Below are 20254 nucleotides of genomic sequence, written 5' to 3' on the forward strand. Positions count from 1 at the left end.
GGGGATGTTTCCCGAGAATTGTAGATGATCCGCCGGTAATACAGGATCTTTCCCAAAGTCGCAGCGATCGCTAGATGCGATCTAATCCTGATGGTAAAACAAAATTACTGGACTTTGTGGTCTAGAGGTATTGTTGCTGACACCAATGTCCATGCCACCGCTTAACGAAAATGATGTCGCTTTCTTCCATACTTGTCAGCTACATGAACTACTAGTCAGAGCTGAACTGTGAAGTAATTTAGAATGGGCCGGGCGACTTTGATCCTAGGGTATTTGTTGCATGACAGATCTATATTATATTTTGGAACAGCAATTCATGTGCGATTTTGACCCTACAGCCAAGACCCTGGTCAAATCTACCGGCCTCGCTGGGCCAACACCGTCGCAGCCGCCTGCCTCAAATCCATCTTGCGCACTTTTCCGCTGCCCGTCACCGGAACTGTGCTCGACACGCCCTCCTCGCCAAACACAAATATGTACTGGGGTGCCTTGTGCCGGCCGAGCGTCTCGCGTGTCCAGGCGCGCAGTTCCTCGTCTGATGGACGAGCGCCATCACCCGGCGCCAGCGCGATGAACGCGCCCACCACCTCGCCATATTTCTGGTCGGGTATTCCAATAACGGACGCGAGATCGATCCGCGGGTGCGCCGTGAGCCGTTCCTCAATTTCGAGGGGGTAAATGTTTTCGCCGCCTGGTGGTACGGTACACATTAGCGATGTTGGTCTTGTTGAATAATTAGCAGGCGATGGTCGGGACGCACCTCTGATGATGATATCTTTGAACCGTCCAGTGATAGTACAATAGCCCTGCTGGTTGAATGAGGCCTCGTCGCCCGTCTTCAGCCAAGTGACTCCGTTGGCATCGGTCACAAGCGTCTCCGCGGTCTTCTCGGGGTTATGCCAGTATCCCTTGGTGAGCTGGTAGCCGGCAATGCAGAGCTCGCCTCGTTGGCCGACGGGCACGATGTTGCCTTGTGTATCGATAATTTTGGCGCGTGCATGCGGCAACACCTTGCCGACAGTGGTTAGTCGTGTATGGATACTGTCGGTGGTGAAGGCGTTGAAGCAGGTAGGAGAGGCTTCCGTCAGTCCTGGTGATGGGGGTTTAGCCAAACTCGTAGATCAAATCCAAAATGGAGTGTCGAGCATACCGTAGCTGCTAGTGTATTCGCGCATGTTCAATCCCCCAAGCAGCCGTTTCATCAGTGGGCGGGGCACTGGAGCACCGGCAATGATTCCTGTGCGGAGGTTGGATGTATCGAATCGAGGAGGCTTGGGGATACTCAGGATCGCCTCAAACATGGTGGGCACGCCGTGCAGAGCGGTACACTTCTCGTTTGAGATGGCATGAAGCACGGCCTGCGGGTCAAAGGCCTCGCTGGGGAAGACAATCTTGGACCCATGCGTCACAACTGCCAACATGCCTAGGACCAGCCCGAAGCAGTGGAAAAGCGGCGGTGGACAGCAGAGAATATCGAAAGAGGTGAGGTTCATGCGATCACCGATGAATCGGGAATTGTTCACAAGATTGCTATCGGGAAAGAGGAGCGTGGTCAGTCATGGCTTTGCGGGGAGACGAGACTCCGGCACACTTACTGGTGGGTCAACATGGCGGCCTTGGGGTTACCGGTCGAACCGCTGGTGAATTGCAGGTTACAAACATCGCCTGACCGCAGCTCGGACTCTCGGTCCTGAAGCACATGAGCGGCCTGCGATAGACCGCGTCGAATGACGGTGTCGTAGGTGTCGAAGTCGCTGTATTCGCCGCGGAGGATAATGATTTCCTCCAATGCCTTGGAGGTTGCATTCTGTTGGGGGCGGGGACTGAGCTTAGTGAGCACCTCTTCTAGATTATGACGCCCGATGCGAGGCGTCATGAATAGCAAACGGCATTCGGAGTGATTGAGTGCATAGTAGAGCTCCGACGGCGTGTAGGTGTTGTTGAGCACAACCAAGATGGCGCCCACGCGAGCAGCAGCAAAGAACACAGAGATGTACTGCTCGCAATTGCCAGCCATGATGCCAATCCGGTCACCCTTTTGGATGCCCATGGCCAGCAGCCCGCGCGCCAGGCGGTCCGCTTCATCCTTCAGATCGCCGTATGTCCATCTTGCTCCTGTCCAGGGGAAAACCAGACATTCATAGTCGCTATACTGCAGCGCCTGCAGCGTCAGTAGTTCTCCAAGGGTGATATCCAGCAACTCTGGCTGTGTCGGCCCTTCGACAATCGAGAGCTGCTCTGGCCCTTTTGCTGGTTGAATATGGGAAAGTGTCTGTTGCAATCGTTGCACACTGGCCCGGGGTATCGCCATGGCTTTTCAGGGGGGCCAAAAGAGGTAGAGAGGTAGTTTCGGAATGAGCAAGGTTTTGTCTGGGCGCACAGTGGGTTTATAGCTGGACCGCCGGGAGTTTTGGACTCCAGTTCCATTATTTGATCAGATAAGGCGAGAGATCCCGAAAGGGCCCACCGCATGTCGTAATGGTAATTCAGATCCTCTAGGCGAGACTCCACTTCATTGGCGTGAGAAACCAATTTTTGCTATTTATTATCCGTGCAAATCCGAGTTATGCGTGACGTGACAGCCAAGACGATCGAGCATTATTGCTCGCCCGGTGGCTATATTTTGATGGTCTGCTGCTCTAAAAAGAGGCATCATTCTAGTTGACTGAACAGTATCCAAAACCCTAATAGTAAGCCTGTTGGACCGGACCGACAACGATCGTCTGGTGAATTTTCCTGTTGTGGGCGTAAGCCCCAAGCTGCGTTGTGCCGATATGTATGGCTGGCTGTGTTTTTCTCAAGCTCCACCAATCCCCGCCCCTCATTCGATCAGATAACTAGTTGCCTCGGGACACCCAAAAGGTTCTGGAACCTGACAAGAGCGAATCTTGGCAGCCTCCCAAACTCCGAATAATGCCGGTTTCGCAACCTGCAGCGTTAAGATTGGTCAAGTGGGCCACGGCCATCTACCCAGATCGTCTCTCTGGAGTCGTCTCTGCTGTAGCTAGCCCTATGTAGTTGCCATAGTCGTACCGGGTTCTGCCAATAGTTTTAAAACCCGTTGTGCTCGAAAATCCGAATCAACACTGCCTCGCCTTTGAAGAACTTTGGATTTACCCGCGGAATGTTCAGGTGGAAATTTTAGGGCTGCACCTTTTTAATAAATGATCCAAATACTCAGGATTTGTAGGCATGCACAAGACATCTATAGCTTGAAAGGCTTATCAGACGCAACAGCCGGCAAATTCCTTTTCTGCACTTTTCCACTTGGAGTTCGTGGAACTGTCTCAATGAAATAAACTCCTCCTGTTAGCCACTTATGACGAGCGAATCTTTGTTTGATAAAGTTGAACACCTCTTCCTCCTTCAATCTCTTGCTCTTTCGCACCACAAATGCTCGTGGATACTCCTGTCCCTGTCTGGAAAGCCAAGATGTTAGCCAGCGCAACCAAGGGCCGCAGAGTAATATTGGTACTCACATCTTCGCTCCAACTACCGCAGCATCCTCAACGTCAGGGTGGGTTACCAGCGCTAATTGCAATTCCGCGGGGGCTACCTGAAGGCCTTTAACCTTGATAAGCTCCTACAGATATATTAGCTTGGCGTCCATCCATTTTCGCCTCACTTGCTCACCTTAAGTCGATCAAAAATATATATGCATCCTCGACCGTCGATATATGCGAGGTCTCCAGTACGGATCCATCGATGGCCATCGCTCTCAACAACAGTTTCTTTGGTAGCCTTCTCGTTCTGCCAGTACCCTTTCATCATCTGTGGCCCTGCTACCCAAAGTTCTCCAGTGGTTGTTGGTGAGTGTGACACGCTGGAGCTTTCGTCCTCTCCGATGGGAACGATCTTCGCAGCACAATTTGGATTCAGCCATCCAATGCTCTTGCCATCGTCGTGGTCGTCGGGAGAGAACCCCGTGACTGAACACGTCGTCTCTGTCATTCCCCATCCTTGTTTGACGATGACTCCTGCCCTCAAATACTTCTGCGTGACGCTCGCGGCCAGGGTTCCGTCAAGAGGAGCAGAGCCACTGGTAACAACCTCCACAGCTTTCAGGTTATATCTCTCCGAGTGCTCGTATTTATGGAGCATTGTCAAAATTGTCGGCACGGTTGTCATGAAGGTGATTCTGTAGATGTCCAGAAACTGGAGGTACTTTTGGAGAGAAAATTCCGGCATGATGAAGACTTTGGCGCCCAAACGAGCCGCACTAAGACAAGAATATGTCTGGCCATAAGCATGGTACATTGGAAGAGGCGCTAGCCATCTCTCGCCAGAATTCGCGACATTTTCCTTGCGTCTTCGTGCCTCGAGAGTGTCTCCAAAGCGATCACGTTTGAACAAGACCTGCTCAGAGTTGGCGACGAGATTGTAGTGCGAGATCTCAACCCCTTTAGGCAGTCCGGTCGTTCCACTTGAATAGTTGAGAACGGCAGTCGTTGCATTGGCTTCCTCAAACGTCGTGATGCGATGCCATGACCATGACTGCGCCTCCTCCGGAGAAGCCCAGAGATCTGTCCACGGCCTCACAGGCAAGCCGACTAAACCTTCCGCAGGATCGCCAAAGACCAAAACCTGAGCTGAAGGCAGAGAAGCCCCTGCAGCTGCCTTCAAGGCCGTTTTGATGCCCTCTCGACTCGTTAAAAGGATTCGAGCTCCGCTGTCTTTCAGTTGGTACTCTAGCTCTGATCCCAAAGTTAGCTTGTTGCCGACCACAAAACAGTAGTAGATCTGCCATACCTATTGCCGATGCGGACGGAGGTGAGCCAGAGAAAACGCATCTTGCCGCGGTTACCGACCACAGAATGACGGGAAAGAACAATTTGTTTCCAGCGTATAAAACCACCCTGTCCCCTTTCTTTAACCCAAATTTATGAAGTCCCCTTGCAAACCGTTTTACATAGACCTCTGCTTCTTGGAGACTGAAGTTTTGCGAGGGGCTTTCCGCATTGAAATAAAGAGGTGTCCCTCTTGATTCTTTCGTTCCGGAAGAGAATACGTATGAAGCCACATCTATCGTTGGAAGTTCCATAGATAGCGGTGACTTCACGACAGTACCGGTTGGAAGTATTTCGTCTTTGGTACCAACCATGATGGGTGGCGGCTTGTGTTAGGTTTTGAATGAGAGGAAGAGCGAGTTCATTTCGCGACTTAATGAAGACAGTAGGGCGCACAGACACAGTTAAGATTAATGCAAGAGAGGCGTCACAAGATCCTCAAGTCCCCCAAGCCGGGAGGAGTTATACTGAACGATGCTGGCAGCGCGCATTGCCTCTTGTATGTACCTCAAAAAGCCGTAGTGCCAATTAAGGTCACACTACCAGGTCGGCAACTGCTCCATTTCTCTTTACTGTGTATGCAGGTGGCATTCAAAGGTCTACGACTCAATATTCTCTAACCGATTATGGCAAAATGGGGCCGGCACGATCGCCGAAGCGGAGGTCCCCACGCTCGGCCTAACAATGCAATGAACCGGGGTAGTTTAGTTCCCCCGCTCGGCCTATCTTTAGTCTCCAAGATACCTGTCTTTTATCCTTTTCTTTCGCCGACACCATTTTGCAGCAATACAACACAACCACTTAGGCCGACGGATTCCAATTTCGGCAACGCTGCGATGAACAGGCCCTTCATCGGCCACCATCACCACGACAATGACCGATGGCCAACAGCCGAAGAGGCGGCCGAGCGCATGCGTTCCCTGTCACCAGCGAAAAGTTCGGTGTGATGCGGCTACGATCGGTACGCCGTGCTCCCGATGTGTCTCTAAAGATGCGGCGCAACACTGCACTCTAGTTCCCCCAAGAGGCTCGGGGAGAGTATCAAATCGCACTCAGAACGACACGTGCAGACGGCACAAGGACAGGAGATCTCTAACAAGAGGCTCAAGTGGCCCGCACAGTTCTTTGGTACGCATCATCCACTCTCATGTATCCTTCGAGACTCCATTGGCATTATAGATCAGTGTCTTGTAGAATGAATGATGAAACACTGGAATTACCATTGTTCCTAGATTCTGTGCTTGGAAGCCGACTACATCAATAGAGTTGACCGAGCTGACCGTATTTAGACAGATGTATCGCCGACTTTTGGTACCAGCACACTGCAACAGCATGAGAGGCAGTTGTTATGCGCTAGACAAGATGGACCAACTCAATTTCATGAGGCCCAAGGGCTGCAGACCGGAATTTCAGACTCATACCCGTCTATACCGACACCTTCACCAGCAGTGACAGGACAACTCCCAGGCAGCGCTCATAACTCAATTGAAACTTATGCGGTTTCCGAAGAAGACGCCCATGTCCAAACACTCCACCGCATGACAGATGAAAATAATCCACTGTCAGCTCCAATCGATGTTTCAGATGAACCTCACAACTATGAAGTAGTGGAATATTTCGACAGTCTCAATTCGGTTTCCATCCTAGGCGAAGCCCTTGGGCGCCGCCAGACAAGAAGATTGATCCAGCTTAATTTATCAAGGCCGCAATACGTCTCGGCAGAACAAAGGGAACTCTCCAATCTAGATTCCACAGACGTTGCTTACCTATACTCTCGTGGGGTTTTTGCGAAACCTCCTAAACCAGCCTGGTAAGTATATCTCCATTGATAGTTGCTACCATTGCTAACCTCTCAAAGCATCTCTCTCGTCCGACTTTGGTTCAAGCATGTTTACCCTTACACGCCAGTCTTGGACCGCGCCAAATTCTATGAGGATTTTGTAAGAGACGAATGTTCTCATTTCCTGTTCTATGCAATTCTAGCCAATGTCGTTCCATATGCCTCTCAGAACCTCATCGAGGGCGCTGGGTATTCCGATAGGAGTGCTGCGCAGCGAGATTTTTCATCCAAGGCTCAATTGCTCCATGACTTTGGCTGCGAACGACGACAAATGGTTTTATTGCAAGGATCATGTATCCTCAGCTCCTTTCAAGCATCCTATGCACCCACCAAGGATTTCCGGTTCTGGCTCCACAATGCTTTTCGAATTGCAACACAAATGGGACTACACCGCCAAAATCTGGAAGATGATCTGGATCCACGAACGTATCGCCTGTGTCGAAAGATCTGGTGGATGATTTACGTACGTCGACTGAAGCCGATTATCTGCATATTCAACTGACCATAATTTAGGCTAGAGATGTACTATTTAATTTATCTGGATTTTCGAATAGCCGCTGTGTTGACGATCGAGAAGTGGACATTCACCCACTCCTTGAACACGATTGGCATGAGGAACAACTTACAGAAGAAGCCGAATCATTACTCGGATTAACAACAAGTATTCAAAAGGCCTACTTTACTCATAACTGCCACTTAGCTTCACTTGGTCAGTTACGCATCTCGGTGGATTTGGCGGGAGTATTTCACTAATTGGAAAGCCTTTTTGTAGGCGGCAAATTCCTACGCTTTTCAAGGAATCCTACATCCCCAATATTCCAATCTGATGCCCTTGGCTATGTAGAGGAGTTCTCCACTTGGCGTAACGGGCTTCCGGAAGAATTCTCAACGAATCGTGTCAGCTCATGGACCAGCGATAACGTCTGGATCCTTTTCTTGCTCGCTTTCAGCTACAGGCTAGAATGTCTCTTTTACCGGACAGCGCGTGAGCACTTTCGAAAGGCTAACGATGGAGAGGGTGTCAGTTGGTGCAAGAAGCAGTTAATAGGCTGCGTGTTTGAGCTAGACACATTGATGAGCAGAGCAATTGAACATGACCTGGTCAAATATGCGCCCGCTTCATTGTATGTCTCTAATTCTTCGATAAGCTTTGGAATGGAAGGCTAACGATATTAAAGGATTGTTTGTGCTTGCAATTTGCTCGCGTTCCAGATGGAAACAGCCTTGGATGAAGAATCTACATCGTCTCGCAAATTCACAGCCAAGGCACGCATTAATGCCTTGCTAGCCTACTTTCAAGAAACCGGGGAGAACTGGCAGATGGCCAATTGGACATTCAGGGTTTCCGAATGGGTTGTCAAACGTGCGGGTTTGAAAATGGATGTAGGCGCTGCACTATCTGAAGACATCTCGAGGACAAGTCAACAACAACCACGGAACTGGAACTCTAACGAACATCAGAGTTCTGCAGTTACTCCAATTCCTGCTCCGCTCGGACCATTCTTCTCAAGCGAGTCGCTATTTGCTTTCGGAGATGCTTTTCCAGACCCATGGCTTCAGGATCTGTTTGGAGACAGCAGCTATGGCCAGCCAGATAGCAACATCGTCGATTTAGTTCAGCGGTAGTAAAGCATGTCATACAAGATGGTTCGAAATCAGTTTCACCACCATATTTACATAGAAAGCTCGAGCAGCGCTACATGAGGGAAGAAGGGACATTTCACCCCAATCGTACAATCAGAATACGGAAGCTATCTTCATGATTTTGTTTAATATTATACATGGATACTACCATGTATAGTAACTAGGGGTAGCTTTATTAGGCATGGTGAGCTTCAAATAGTAAATCTATGCGAATGAAGTGGTGAACCATCCTATATACATTATTATAGAATTCACGGCAATCTCATCTTGCCAATAATCTTCTACGCAAGCCGTAGCCAGAGGATCTGTTGTTCACCAATAACGCGCTAACTTATTGAACGGCATGAAAACCACCGAGCTCAACCAGACAGCGAATGCCGAACGCCGAGCGCAAAACGCCGGCTGTGCTCCGACTCCTGTTCCCCGCATTGAGGGGTCAAAGGCTTATCTAAGTGGTGCGGCATTTGTATCTCGACCATATACGAAGATCCACCGCGTGAAACCAAGCCGGACGTATTTAAATACATTCATTTTACTCTTTGACATTGTCAGTGAACTTTTCGAACGTCACATATTGCCAATATCATTCGCAATGGCTTCTCGTCTACAAGGAATGGTTGCTATCGTCACTGGTGCAGGCTCTGGCTATGGGCTGGGAATCGCAACAAAATTGAAGAGTGAAGGCGCAGACGTGGTAATCGCAGACATATCTGAGGCAAATGGTGGAACCGCTGCGAAGCAGCTGAAAGCTACTTTCGTCAAGGTTGATGTCACCGACCGAGCACAGTGGCAAACCTTATTGGATCGCACCCTTGGTATGTATGGCAGACTCGATATTGTTGTCAACAATGCGGGTGTTTGCTACGACAAGAAACCCTCAGAGACCGTATCAGACAAAGAATTTGATTTGACAATGAACGTCAACGTCAAGTCCATTTTCCAATCTGTAGCCGTCATTGTTCCCCATTTTCTTAGCCAAGGAGAGGGCGTTTTCGTGAATATCGCCTCGACAAGTGCCATCCGTCCTAGACCAGGTAATTTAGCCCCCCAAACTACCCTTCCGGAAGCCATTTCTAACAGAAATCCTAGAACTCGCATGGTACGCAGCTAGTAAAGCAGCAGTTAATGTCGCAAGCAATGCAATGGCTATTGAGTACGGCTCAAGACGCATCAGGTTCAACACAGTTTGTCCGGTAGTTGGACTTACGTCCATGTACTGCTTCTCATCCTGGTCCTGTATAAACAGCTAAGTTGACTCTATCCAGGACGAACACCATGGCGCAATCGGACATTGACAAATTCGCCTCTGTTATTCCAGTTGGCAGAATGTGCACTCCGGAGGATGTTGCCGGTGCTGTTTCTTATCTGGTAAGCCCGGATGCGAAGTTTATAACAGGTGTCAATCTACAGGTATGTCTTGTTCTTTTCGATCGCCAGCCTATCTGACCAAGATTTAGGTGGACGGTGGAAGATGTGTGTGATGGTTGGAAGATCGGCAATAGCTGTCAATCTTGTCTAAAACTCAACTTGCATAGTAGATAAATACATTTGGTTTGTGGAATCTCTGCGGAGTCCCCTGCTCAAGCGATGTTTTAAGCCGGACACTGTCGCAGCACACCTGACAGGGTTCAAACCACAAGACTAAGAACGCAGACGATGAAATTTAATCTAAAAGCTAATTTGTTTGGCTGCCAACATGACTTCCTCAAAATACCGCATCAGGAAGATCAGTCGGCTGCCTATCCTTCCCATCCATCAATCCGTAATACCAAGTCAGATCACTTCCGTCGTACTCCCGTACATGAAACCCATCCCCTAGGAAATTGAAAGCATTTCCACTTATATACTCAATCTCATAATCCTCGAATCTGACCTTCTGCAACATGGTGAGATAGTGGATCCTCGAGCCTGGCCAGATTGCAGGCTTCCTATTCTTGTCGCCGGCCTTGAACCACGATGAACAGGGACCACTGAAGGCAGTGCGCTTGACGAACTCGTCCGCATGTTTAGAGAACTCCTCAGCACGAGAACGCTTTACTTGTATCTTCTTAATATCCTCGATCTGTGCCTTCTCGAGCACTTGAAAGACGTAATTGGTATAAGCCTCGACCATGGGACAAACGGAGCCATGCCCGAGGGGACCGTACCGGCCACAGAAGATAAAGTAGTTGGGCACTTCTGGGGCATTGATTCCCAAGTATCCGGGGTTGTTTTGATCCAGAAAATCGTCCTGGACGTTGCGGCCATTGCAAAGGAGCGGGAATTGTGGACGAAAGGAGGTATCGAAACCAGTGGCGCAGATGATAATGTCACACGCCTGGTGTGTCCCGTCAGCTGAAATGAATCCTGTGGGTGTGATCTCAGCCAGTTCTTCTTTGAATGTGGTTGTCTTTGGATTGACAAGCGATTCTAAGAATCCATTTCCGGGAGTTGGGCGTCGGCAACCAATGCCAAAGTCCTTGGGCAGAAGATGATCAATCAGATCTTCACGGCCATCAAGCTTGCGCCCCATCTCCTTAGTAGAGTACTTTCGAGCGTTGATAGCCTCTTCTGAATTGTTGATGACTATGCGAAACCGTTGATTCAGTTCAGACTCAACCCCTTTGCAGTAAGAGAGATAGAATTCTGGGTCGTTTCTGAAGCGCTCCTTGGTTTCTTCGGAATATGAAAAATTGTTGCCGTTTTCTCCAGCATACTTTGGTGCAAATCCAGCAGTAATCCAGGTAGCTGATCGAGCAACGACAAACAGCTGAGAGACAGTGTCGATGATGGCGGGGACCACCTGTACCCCTGAGCTGCCGATTCCCAGGACGAGGACTTTCTTATCCTTCAAGTCGACTGACTCATCCCAGTTGGCTGTATGAAGCAGCGGACCCTTGAAGCTGTGGAGATTCTTCACCTGAGGCCATTTCCAAGTGTTGAGGAACCCACCACCATTGATAAAAAAATCGGCGAAGTCGACGAAGGTGTTGGAGGGATCACCGTTCTTCATGACTGTAATTTTCCATTTGCCCTCGTCATCAAGCCACTCAGCCTTGACAATCTTGTGGTTGAACTTGACAAATTTGTTGACATTATTCTCTAGGGCGACGGTCTTGAAGTAGTCGTGAATTTCTCGGGCTCCCGAATAGTATTTTGACCAGTCCGGCTTCCGAGCCCAAGTATACTGATATGAAACACTGGGGATATCACAGGCGCAACCTGGGTATTTGTTCTCCAGCCAGGTCCCACCGAAATCATGGTTCTTGTCATAGATGGTGAGATCAATGTTCTCCATGCGCTTTTGCAGCTGAGAAGCGAAATTGATTCCGCTGCACCCTGCGCCCATGAAAATAACCTTTAGCTTCCGCTTTGTGCCCATCAGACTGTCTCGAATGTGGTATTCACTGCCCCCATTCACCTTAGAGTGGTTGGAATCATGTGTTGTCGAAACGCCATTGCTGACAGGTGGTTCTGAGACAGTGATGGTTGCTGAATGGATCGCTTTAGCGGTAAGAGTTTCAGAAGGCATGATGTGACGAAGAAGGGAATTTGACAAGATCGAAAGCCACAAAGATAAATAGTTAGTTGTTCCTTGAAGGAGAGATCCAAATCAAGCTTACTCAACAGCATTCATCCGCGTGATAATCCCTTGCCCTTGTAATGGAAAGAGTTCGGCGTATCAAGCCGATAAAGATGGAGAAGGAATCGTCCAGCCCGAAGCATGCTGAGATGAATGTACTATTACTACTGTACAGCATATCTTGGTTCTAGTGATGGGTTGACCAGAAGCGGGGTAGATGCCGAGCTGTATGCTGCGTCGCGCTCGGTCTCGGCCTCGGCGGGCATGATGGATGCATTCGTTTCGCCGCGCCGAAGACAATAATCACGAGGAGGAAAAAGAAAAATCCCGAATAAAAAAACTGAAAGTTTTAGAGTTTATATTGCTGATTGCACGAATATGCAAACCCGGAAGTTTTATGCCAGAGGCACAATCAAATACGATCGTGAACTGCAAGCATTCTCTATCAGCAACATGAATCTCATTCTTCTCCTTCTCCGTAACCCCATCAAAACTCTTCGATTTTTTTACACATGGCTCGTCCAATCTACTCTCCTGGGCCTAAGGCGAGTTCTCTTACCTCATGTGCCGATGTATCAGCCATTTCGGATTCAACTCCATCGGGCGTACCTCTCCTCATGTATCACTACTTTCCCAGATCTCGTTTATCGTCTGCCTATCGGCCAGGTACCTGAATCAAGAGCTAAGATTATCCAGTCTGATTTTCTTGGATATGTAATTCCAGGAAGTAAAAGCTCTCTTCTTTCTCTGATTGCTCAAAAACCGAGCAATTCTCAATGCGTCGTATTATACGCTCATGGTGGAGGATACGCTCGTGGTGAAGCAAAGATGTATCTTACATATATGGAACGCTGGGCCAAGGGCGCAGCTGCAGAAGGGCTCGAACTTGTCTTTTTGAGCGTTGAATATCGTGAGTGTAGTTCAAGGAAGCTTTGGATGAATGCTAATCAATCTACTAGCTTTGACCGATCAAGCTTCTCATCCAGCACAAAGAGATGCCTTCTTAAACGCATATAAGTATTTGCTCAATGAGGGGATTCCGGCGGCAAATGTCATCTTTATGGGTGATTCGGCGGGTGGTAAGTCTAGCAAACACATGGCAAGACAATTACTAAATGCTATTTCAGCCGGATGTTGCATTCTCAGTGGCATTGAATGTATATCGAGAGGATTACCCCAGCCAGCGGGTAGTGTTCTCATCTCCCCATGGATAGACATGGCAACTCACCCACGTGAGGGTGGAAATGCTTTGATGGACACGGATTATGTTGTGGGGGCGAACACGCTGACTCCGATATTTGCCAAAAAATGGCTCAATGGGATCTTGCCAACCAGTCCGGAAGTCAATCCAATTTACAGGAAGTCAGAAGAGCTCGAGGGACTCAATCCTCAGCTTATACTTGTCGGTGCTGGGGAGTTTGCGTTGCAGGAAGCAAAAGATTGGGCTGTGCGGTGCAGTAACGGAGGTGTCCAGCATGAGATTATCTGCGAATGGGGACAGTTGCACATATATGCCTTGGGATCAGCGTGGATTGCACCATCTGTAAGAGAAAGGACAGACCAAAGAATCATTGCCTGGATCAAACTATGTCTAAGTTAATCCCAGTCACACTAGAATTTTAGGTTAGCTGGGTTCAGAGCAGTGGGATTTCGAAAGCCAAAGACTGTTTGATTGAGACTCCAAACTTTTGAATGCTAGTGTGACAAAGCTTTTGGTGCATGAAGCTTTCATCCACACCGAGCTCCAATTTGGAGAACCACAAGTGTCAACTGTTAAACTAAGTCGCCTCGGGCGTTGATAGATCTTGAGTGGAGCGCAGTTAGCACTACTAGAATTCGATGATCATGCGAGGGCAAAGGCTGGACGCGCCGATTTAGGCAAAAAGTCAAAACAGAAACAATTTATCTAAATTATTGAGCATATAGATGATATAAGTGAGCCGACATACGTATTAAACTCCTTATTACGTGCTTTATCCTTGAGAACCACCAAAGCATGTGATCCTTTTCCTGTCCTAGGCCATTTGTGTTCCCGCAGCTGGCATGAAAAAAAACCGTCAAAAGACAGATCAATAACCTTCACCTCGGATATGCCAATTTCCTTCTCGATAGATATCATAGAGTATACCGGAAAAGGGGGTTCTTGTCCCCGAGGTTGAGCCACTCCTCATCTGTATACTGAGCCCTCACTTCCTCTGCTATTTTTCCCACCATAAACTCATCCCTTCTCTTGTTCTCCCTCTGTAGAGCCAACCGAAGGAAAATCGTGGCGGAAACGGATGCGATAAGAATCCCCAGACAAGTACCGAAGCCCGCAGGGTATTTGGGTGCCTCCGCCTCTAGGAAGATGTTGCTGCCGATGAACCCTCCAAAGTTTCCGATGGTGACTAACAAGGCAAGGCCGACTGCGCGTTTGGAGCTTGGAGCAAGATTGTTTGCGCAGAGGCACATAATACAAACAAAAGGGCCGTAAAGGCCAATGGCAATGGGGAAGAGAAAGAAGTACGTAACTCCATACAAGTGAGTTTGCGGAAGAACAAGTTGGGCAATAAAGCCGGCAATTGCGACGCAGTATGCCCCAATGATGAAAGGAGTACGTGTCTGTAGGTGATCGGACCACACTGCGATGATAAGAACAAAGATGACGGCAGCAACGTAAATCTGGCGTCAAATTAGTTATGATAGGCTCAATTGTAATCAAGAGATCATACCGGAATAGTCATCAACTGCGCGGTGGCAGAGTGATAGCCCATGCCCTCAACCGCCGTAGGCAGAACACTAGTGAAGCCGTAAACACCAACACTGACGCCTTGGTAAACAACCGTCATGACCCAGATCTTCCAGTCCATCAGAGCCTCTTTGACTTGAGACCATCTTATTTTATCAGTGTTGTCCGCCCCAGTCTCATCACTCAAGCGATTGATAACGAATGCCTTCTCCTCTGGCGTAAGAAAGCTGGCTATTTCGGGAGTGTCAGGCAAAAAGAACCAGACGGGGATGGAACAGGCCGCTGGGAATAGTCCTTCAAGAATGAAGATCCATCTCCATCCTGCGAGACCACCGATGCCATCCATTTTCTCGATTGCAAATGCAAGAAGGCCACCAAACGCCCCAGAAAGGGAGCATGCGGCATAGAATACCGCCATACGGCTCTGAATCTCATATCGTTTGTACCTTCAGTCATTAGTTAATGCTATTTCATCAAATTTCAGAGTTTTGTTGAATATTGAGAGCGTACCAAATGGTTAGGAGATATGCTGCAGCTGGAAAGAAACCGGCTTCGGCCAAGCCCAAGAAGAATCTGCAAACAACCAGCCCTTGATATGAGCTGACGACTCCAGTGAGTGTCATGATAGTGCCCCAAACGAACATCATAATTGCGATCCAGTGTGAAGGCTTCATGATTTTCAGAACGATATTACTGGGGATCTCGAAAAGAGAATATGTGATGAAAAAGACAGACAGGGCTACGTTGTACTTGTTGCCATGGAGGTCAAGATCTGTTTCCATGCCAGCAATTTTGGCATTGCCTAGATTGGTGACATTGAGAAACGACACTCTTTAGTAGGTTGGTCAGTGTTTGTGATCGCTGGACGAATCTGAATGCTTCTCACAGGTAAAGGAGCGAAAGGAAGGGAATCAATCGCCAATCAATCTTCCATAAAATCTTTGTAGTTTGACGTTTGTCATATTCAGGAATCGCCGGCACTTGGCTGGGACTGTCCTCTTTCTCGCTAGATGAATTGTCGACAACATCTTCAGTGTACATCTGACTCGGCTTTGAATCCGTCATGGTCGCAAACAGATTTGATAGATGAATTATCTGAGCGAAAGATCGGCGAGTTCCGAGTGCTTTATCAAGGACGACAAGACAGCACGCTACGGTCAGCTAGCCAAAGCCTCTGGCACAAAAAGGGAAAGCCAATATAGGAGGATTTATTCGGCGAAAAATGCGATCTGCGGGGATGTGGGTCGCTCGGCGTAACTTCTCCAGACTTTGACCGAGAACTTCTGATGAAAGTGCTAATTATCGGCAACCCCAGATAGACATTTGGCGACGAGTACCTTATTCCTGGAAATATCCTCCCCACAGTTTTTCAACCCCATGGGGAGTGGCAAGAACGTTGGCAAAAGGAGTTTGGGCGATCCCAAGCGAAGCATCGACTTGGTCCTTGGTAACCGGCAGACAGCCCACTCTCAAAGACGCCCTGCGGCTCATAGAACATGTCGCAAAGCAGGGAGCTCCGTACTAATTCGGATGCGCATAGGAAAAACTGAATTTCGCGATTTCTTCTTCGACCGAGGAATTTCGGATATAGCCACACCAATATGCCGACGTGTACGAGCTGTGGCCAAGGGGGGAGACTGCGACCTTAGTGGTATCGTACTACCAAGAAGAGAGCCGTAGCCGACGGAACCTAATTTTCGCCATGCGGACACGCTAGGGCTTCAACATGGTCCTGAGAGACTTAGAAAAAGCAGGTTTACTAGTTGCGGTGGGTTACGAGGACGCGGCGGATACGAAAGTATTGAACGAGATTTAAATAATATTCGTGGACTATGGTCGCCCTGTAGATCAACAGACAGAGGAGACCAGCCACAACGAACCGGGTTCCGTTGGTCCACCTCCATCCGTCTTCGTTCCTCCTATCGTAATATTGGTGACGGTAACACTGCTTCGAACGGTCGAAGATGGATCATACAGAACGCGCGGGTGACGAATCGGAGATGGGGTCCCGTGGTTCCGTGTTCGCAGTAAATCGGTCCGGCCAGGCACTGGCAGAAGGCCCATGGAACTCCCCAAGAGGGAAACCCAACCAGCAGGCTGACGGAAAGCTGGGTCGGCCGAGGAATGTGTTGGGGCTAGCCCAAATCCGGTTGGAATGCAACCTTAATACTTCGATTGCAACTAGCAAAACAACCAGATGGAAAGCCACTCCTGATAAAATGTCTGCCTCTAATTCAATGTATTTCCTTGAGTGGGAAAATTCTAGTCCATGTAATATTTTGAAGTTAATTAGTTCAACGTGATGATAAACTGAGACGTGATGACGGATTGAGATTACAACCCCGTTAAACCATAGCCCATAACTAATCCCAACTCTAGGAAAGCCAGCCAGTTACCTGCAGCCTTCACAGCCGCAGCCCCCTCCGAAGGGCTGGCCGCCTCTGTCCGCCCGCCAGTAGATGACGAGCTGTCACCTGCAGTTGTAGGACTGGCACTTGTGGCGGTCGCCTCGGCTGGTTCGGCTCCAGGGGTTGTCCACGTTGTTGCCACGGACGTTTGCCCCTTGTTGTATGCGTTATCGGTCGCGCAAACTTGTTCACTAAGTAGTTCAGCGGCGAAATGGTCTGGATCATCGGGACAGTCCTCGTAGCAGCTTTTCGGTTATGTTAGCATTGCAGTTGTAGAGGCTTACGTTGCGGCTGAGAATGTAAGCGGAATGTAAAGCAGAAGGGATTCTCACTTCGCAATATTGGCAGTGGCCGAACACTTGCAATTCCAATCATCAGGGCCGCACATCTCGAGTTGCGATTTCAAAGTCGCGACGCATTGGTTTACTAGCCTATTGCTCGTAAGAAAAGGATTTTGGCTGGAGAAACTCAAATTAACTAGAAGCGTACTGTGGGTTGGCGCAATTCGAGTTGCCGCTTGTGCTCAGTGCCGGTGCTGCTGTTATAGTGGCATCTTGAGCGGAGATGAGAGTAGCTGATGCAGTGAGCAACAGAGGAATTTTGGTGCTTAGGTAGCGCATTTGAGTGGCGAAGAAAACCAGATCAGAGAAATCAAGATGAACAAATTGTGAAGAATATCCTTTTTAATTGGTAATATCGATCGATTCTCAAAAATTAGAGTTTGAGCAGTCAAGAAAAGCAAGAATATATATCAATTGTGTCAATTGTGTAAAAGCTGGAACATGACTGTTACATTCATCTTGAAGATAAAATGGAACCCTCAAGTTCACCACTCCGTTTACCTAAAAGGTGAAATGAGTCCACTCCGGGCACCACGTTGGGGCATTACCACGTTGACAGAAGCGGCTTTGGAGAGGCTGACTAAGCCACAATGAGGATCCGCCAAACCATGAAATACGCCTACGTGCAGTGTCTCTTCCAACAGCCTCCGGTCGGTCAGAAAAATCATAATCTGGCTCTCAGTGGAACAAGGTTAAGTACGTTAATCGTGACTAAAATTCTGGTAAAAGTGGCTCAGCAAATAGTGCTAAAATAAACCTTTTCCGGCGTTCAATTCACCGTCACCTAGCGGTGTGCTGTGGTAACCGTAACACCATCTAACTACTACAAGTAGTATCCTATATATACTAATAGGAACTTATCTACCATTAATTCTTGCGAGACGCCGAAGTGGGATGTAGTCACTCTAGTTGCCGTGCTAAATATGGAGGAGCCGAAGGTCACACAGAACCGCCATCAGCCACTTCCGCGGTGTTGTGAAGTTTTGTGGATGTTCCTAGACCGGTCGTTAGAGTCATAGCTGAAAACCAAGTATACGAGAGTGAAACCTCTACTAGGCCATTAGGACCGTCCCAGCTCGCGATAGTTATCCCCTCGTCTTTCTCTAGTATATCATGCGTCTCCTCTCCGCCAGATTGGCCCTTTTGTGAGGCATCGAAACCGTACGTCCCGTTCCCAACGGTGAGGGTCTGGAAGTGGGCCGTGCCATAATCTGGATGCGAATTGGTTGGCGGTCGAGAAGTCAGATCCGTCTGGACACCTCTCTAATTCATTGTCTAGGGTCCTGCGTCTGGGGCAAACATCGATTGACTGCCAAAGCTGCGCGATGGTATGGGCGCGTGCTGAAGAGCCGAACGTAGTGTTTCAATACACTCGGGCTCTCTTTATGAGCAAAACAAGCCGGTTCTGCTACACGATTCGGCGCTTTAAGTCCTCAGTGTCGTCAAACTATGGCTTTTCTGGGCCATTGTGTCATTCATCACGGCAGTTGGAACCATGGATGCAATAGTTTTGGTATCGCCAGACAGACAAAATTGTTACGCATGGTCCACTCATATACCGGATAGCCACCAAACGTAGAAAGTTAAGCGTGAAATTGCAGCGAGAAAATGAACGAAATTACACTTACCTAGCAACCACTAATTCCAAACACGAGAAGGTTCACTACTGTCAGGAATCTTCCACATCACTACCTAGGTAGATTGTTCAGAAAAAGGTTTAAATACGTCCTGGTCGGTCATCGAAAGCCACCCGAAGCGCCAAGATCGGGAGCATTGGCACGTTTTGCGTAAAAGCGCCAGATTGCATGAGGCTGCTGGCCTTTTTTCCATTACTTGATCGATCTCTAGGATGTATCTGTGCGCCTTGGCTTCATCATGCTTCAATTTGTAATCGGCTACTCGGGGCCTGAACTTTCTTCATACTCCCGAGGGAACAAGGATGGGGGAGTCTACTGACACACAAAAATAACCATGGAAACCCGAAGGCGCTTTGCTGCATCATTGAACCAATTACAACCTCCTTTTTAATGAGAAACAGGCCTAAGGATCAGTGTATGCACATTTATTATTATTATGTCAGAGTTCACTCGATTCTGGATAACCTCTCATCTTGCTGGTGGTGGTTGGCAGTCTGGAAACGCCGCATTCTGCGCGGAGAGTTCCACGGTTTCGTGATCCACTGAGATTTGAACACTTTTCACTATACGGTTTACTCCTCCAAGCTCGTTTGAGCATGGACTGGGCCCAGAAGTTTTCAACCGTGGGAGAATTTTGTTAGTGCGAGAACGGGAGCTGCTGGGACTTCTCGATTTCGATGCGTAGTCCGTGTAGGCAAAGCCATTGTCATCGATATAAGCTGCAATGAATGGCTTCATCAGAGGCGCAATCAGGACCACCACACTAATTGCCACATGGAGCTCCGCAGCGATCGTTGCGAAGCTGCCGATAAGGGTCGGATCCGACGAAATGATCTGCCGATGGATATAATAGAGATGAACAGCGGATATTGGGATGAGTCTGCGAAGATGCAGAGATCATATCAGATAGTGAACACTAAGCACATCAAAAGCAAATGGCACTGAATACTTACAGGACACGGCAACTCAACACCAAGAGAACAGTCGCTTTTTTGCTGAGAGTTGTTTGGAGGCGAGGAATCACTTTCATGGGATATAATACTAGAACTACATCCAGAATTATGTCTAGTGCAGCGGTTGCCTGCCACCGAGGGAACTAAAGATATTTTAGTATACCGATGTCTCACAGCCTGAGAAGTTCAATGCTGACCAGGGTCGGACAGTCTTTGTTAATATCCTGCCACGGATGAGAGCTACAGCGGATAGCGAGTACGATGATCGCGATCAGCATCCACAGACCCACGGTCCCAAGTATACCATGGATGATCCACTGGGAGCTCCGGGTGGTGATAGTACGATAAAAGACC

At 48.5% G+C, this 20254-nt stretch overlaps 4 protein-coding genes across 4 annotated transcripts; 1 reads left to right on the plus strand and 3 right to left on the minus strand.

Annotated features, from left to right (window-relative positions):
- Nucleotides 1–356: 356 nt before the first annotated feature.
- On the minus strand, nt 357–2311 carry PFLUO_LOCUS1309 (uncharacterized protein; the record flags this gene model as incomplete). Its single annotated transcript, XM_073778338.1, has 4 exons — nt 357–691; nt 761–1090; nt 1151–1530; nt 1596–2311. 4 exons carry the CDS (start codon nt 2309–2311, stop codon nt 357–359), a joined length of 1761 nt encoding a protein of 586 aa, XP_073635402.1.
- An 894-nt stretch (nt 2312–3205) lies between these two features.
- On the minus strand, nt 3206–4790 carry PFLUO_LOCUS1310 (uncharacterized protein; the record flags this gene model as incomplete). The annotated part of the gene is made up of 4 exons (XM_073778339.1): nt 3206–3419; nt 3480–3583; nt 3634–4669; nt 4750–4790. The coding sequence occupies 4 exons, from the start codon at nt 4788–4790 to the stop codon at nt 3206–3208; spliced, it is 1395 nt and encodes a 464-aa protein (XP_073635403.1).
- Nucleotides 4791–8863: 4073 nt separating this feature from the next.
- Nucleotides 8864–9752, plus strand: PFLUO_LOCUS1311 (uncharacterized protein; the record flags this gene model as incomplete). The annotated part of the gene is made up of 4 exons (XM_073778340.1): nt 8864–9305; nt 9361–9484; nt 9537–9681; nt 9729–9752. 4 exons carry the CDS (start codon nt 8864–8866, stop codon nt 9750–9752), a joined length of 735 nt encoding a protein of 244 aa, XP_073635404.1.
- Nucleotides 9753–9976: 224 nt separating this feature from the next.
- PFLUO_LOCUS1312 (uncharacterized protein) lies at nt 9977–11782 on the minus strand (the record flags this gene model as incomplete). The annotated part of the gene is made up of 1 exon (XM_073778341.1): nt 9977–11782. One exon carries the CDS (start codon nt 11780–11782, stop codon nt 9977–9979), a length of 1806 nt encoding a protein of 601 aa, XP_073635405.1.
- Nucleotides 11783–20254: the final 8472 nt, after the last annotated feature.

The sequence above is a fragment of the Penicillium psychrofluorescens genome (assembly GCF_964197705.1).
Source record: "Penicillium psychrofluorescens genome assembly, chromosome: 1".
In the NCBI taxonomy this organism is placed as follows: Eukaryota; Fungi; Ascomycota; class Eurotiomycetes; order Eurotiales; family Aspergillaceae; genus Penicillium; species Penicillium psychrofluorescens.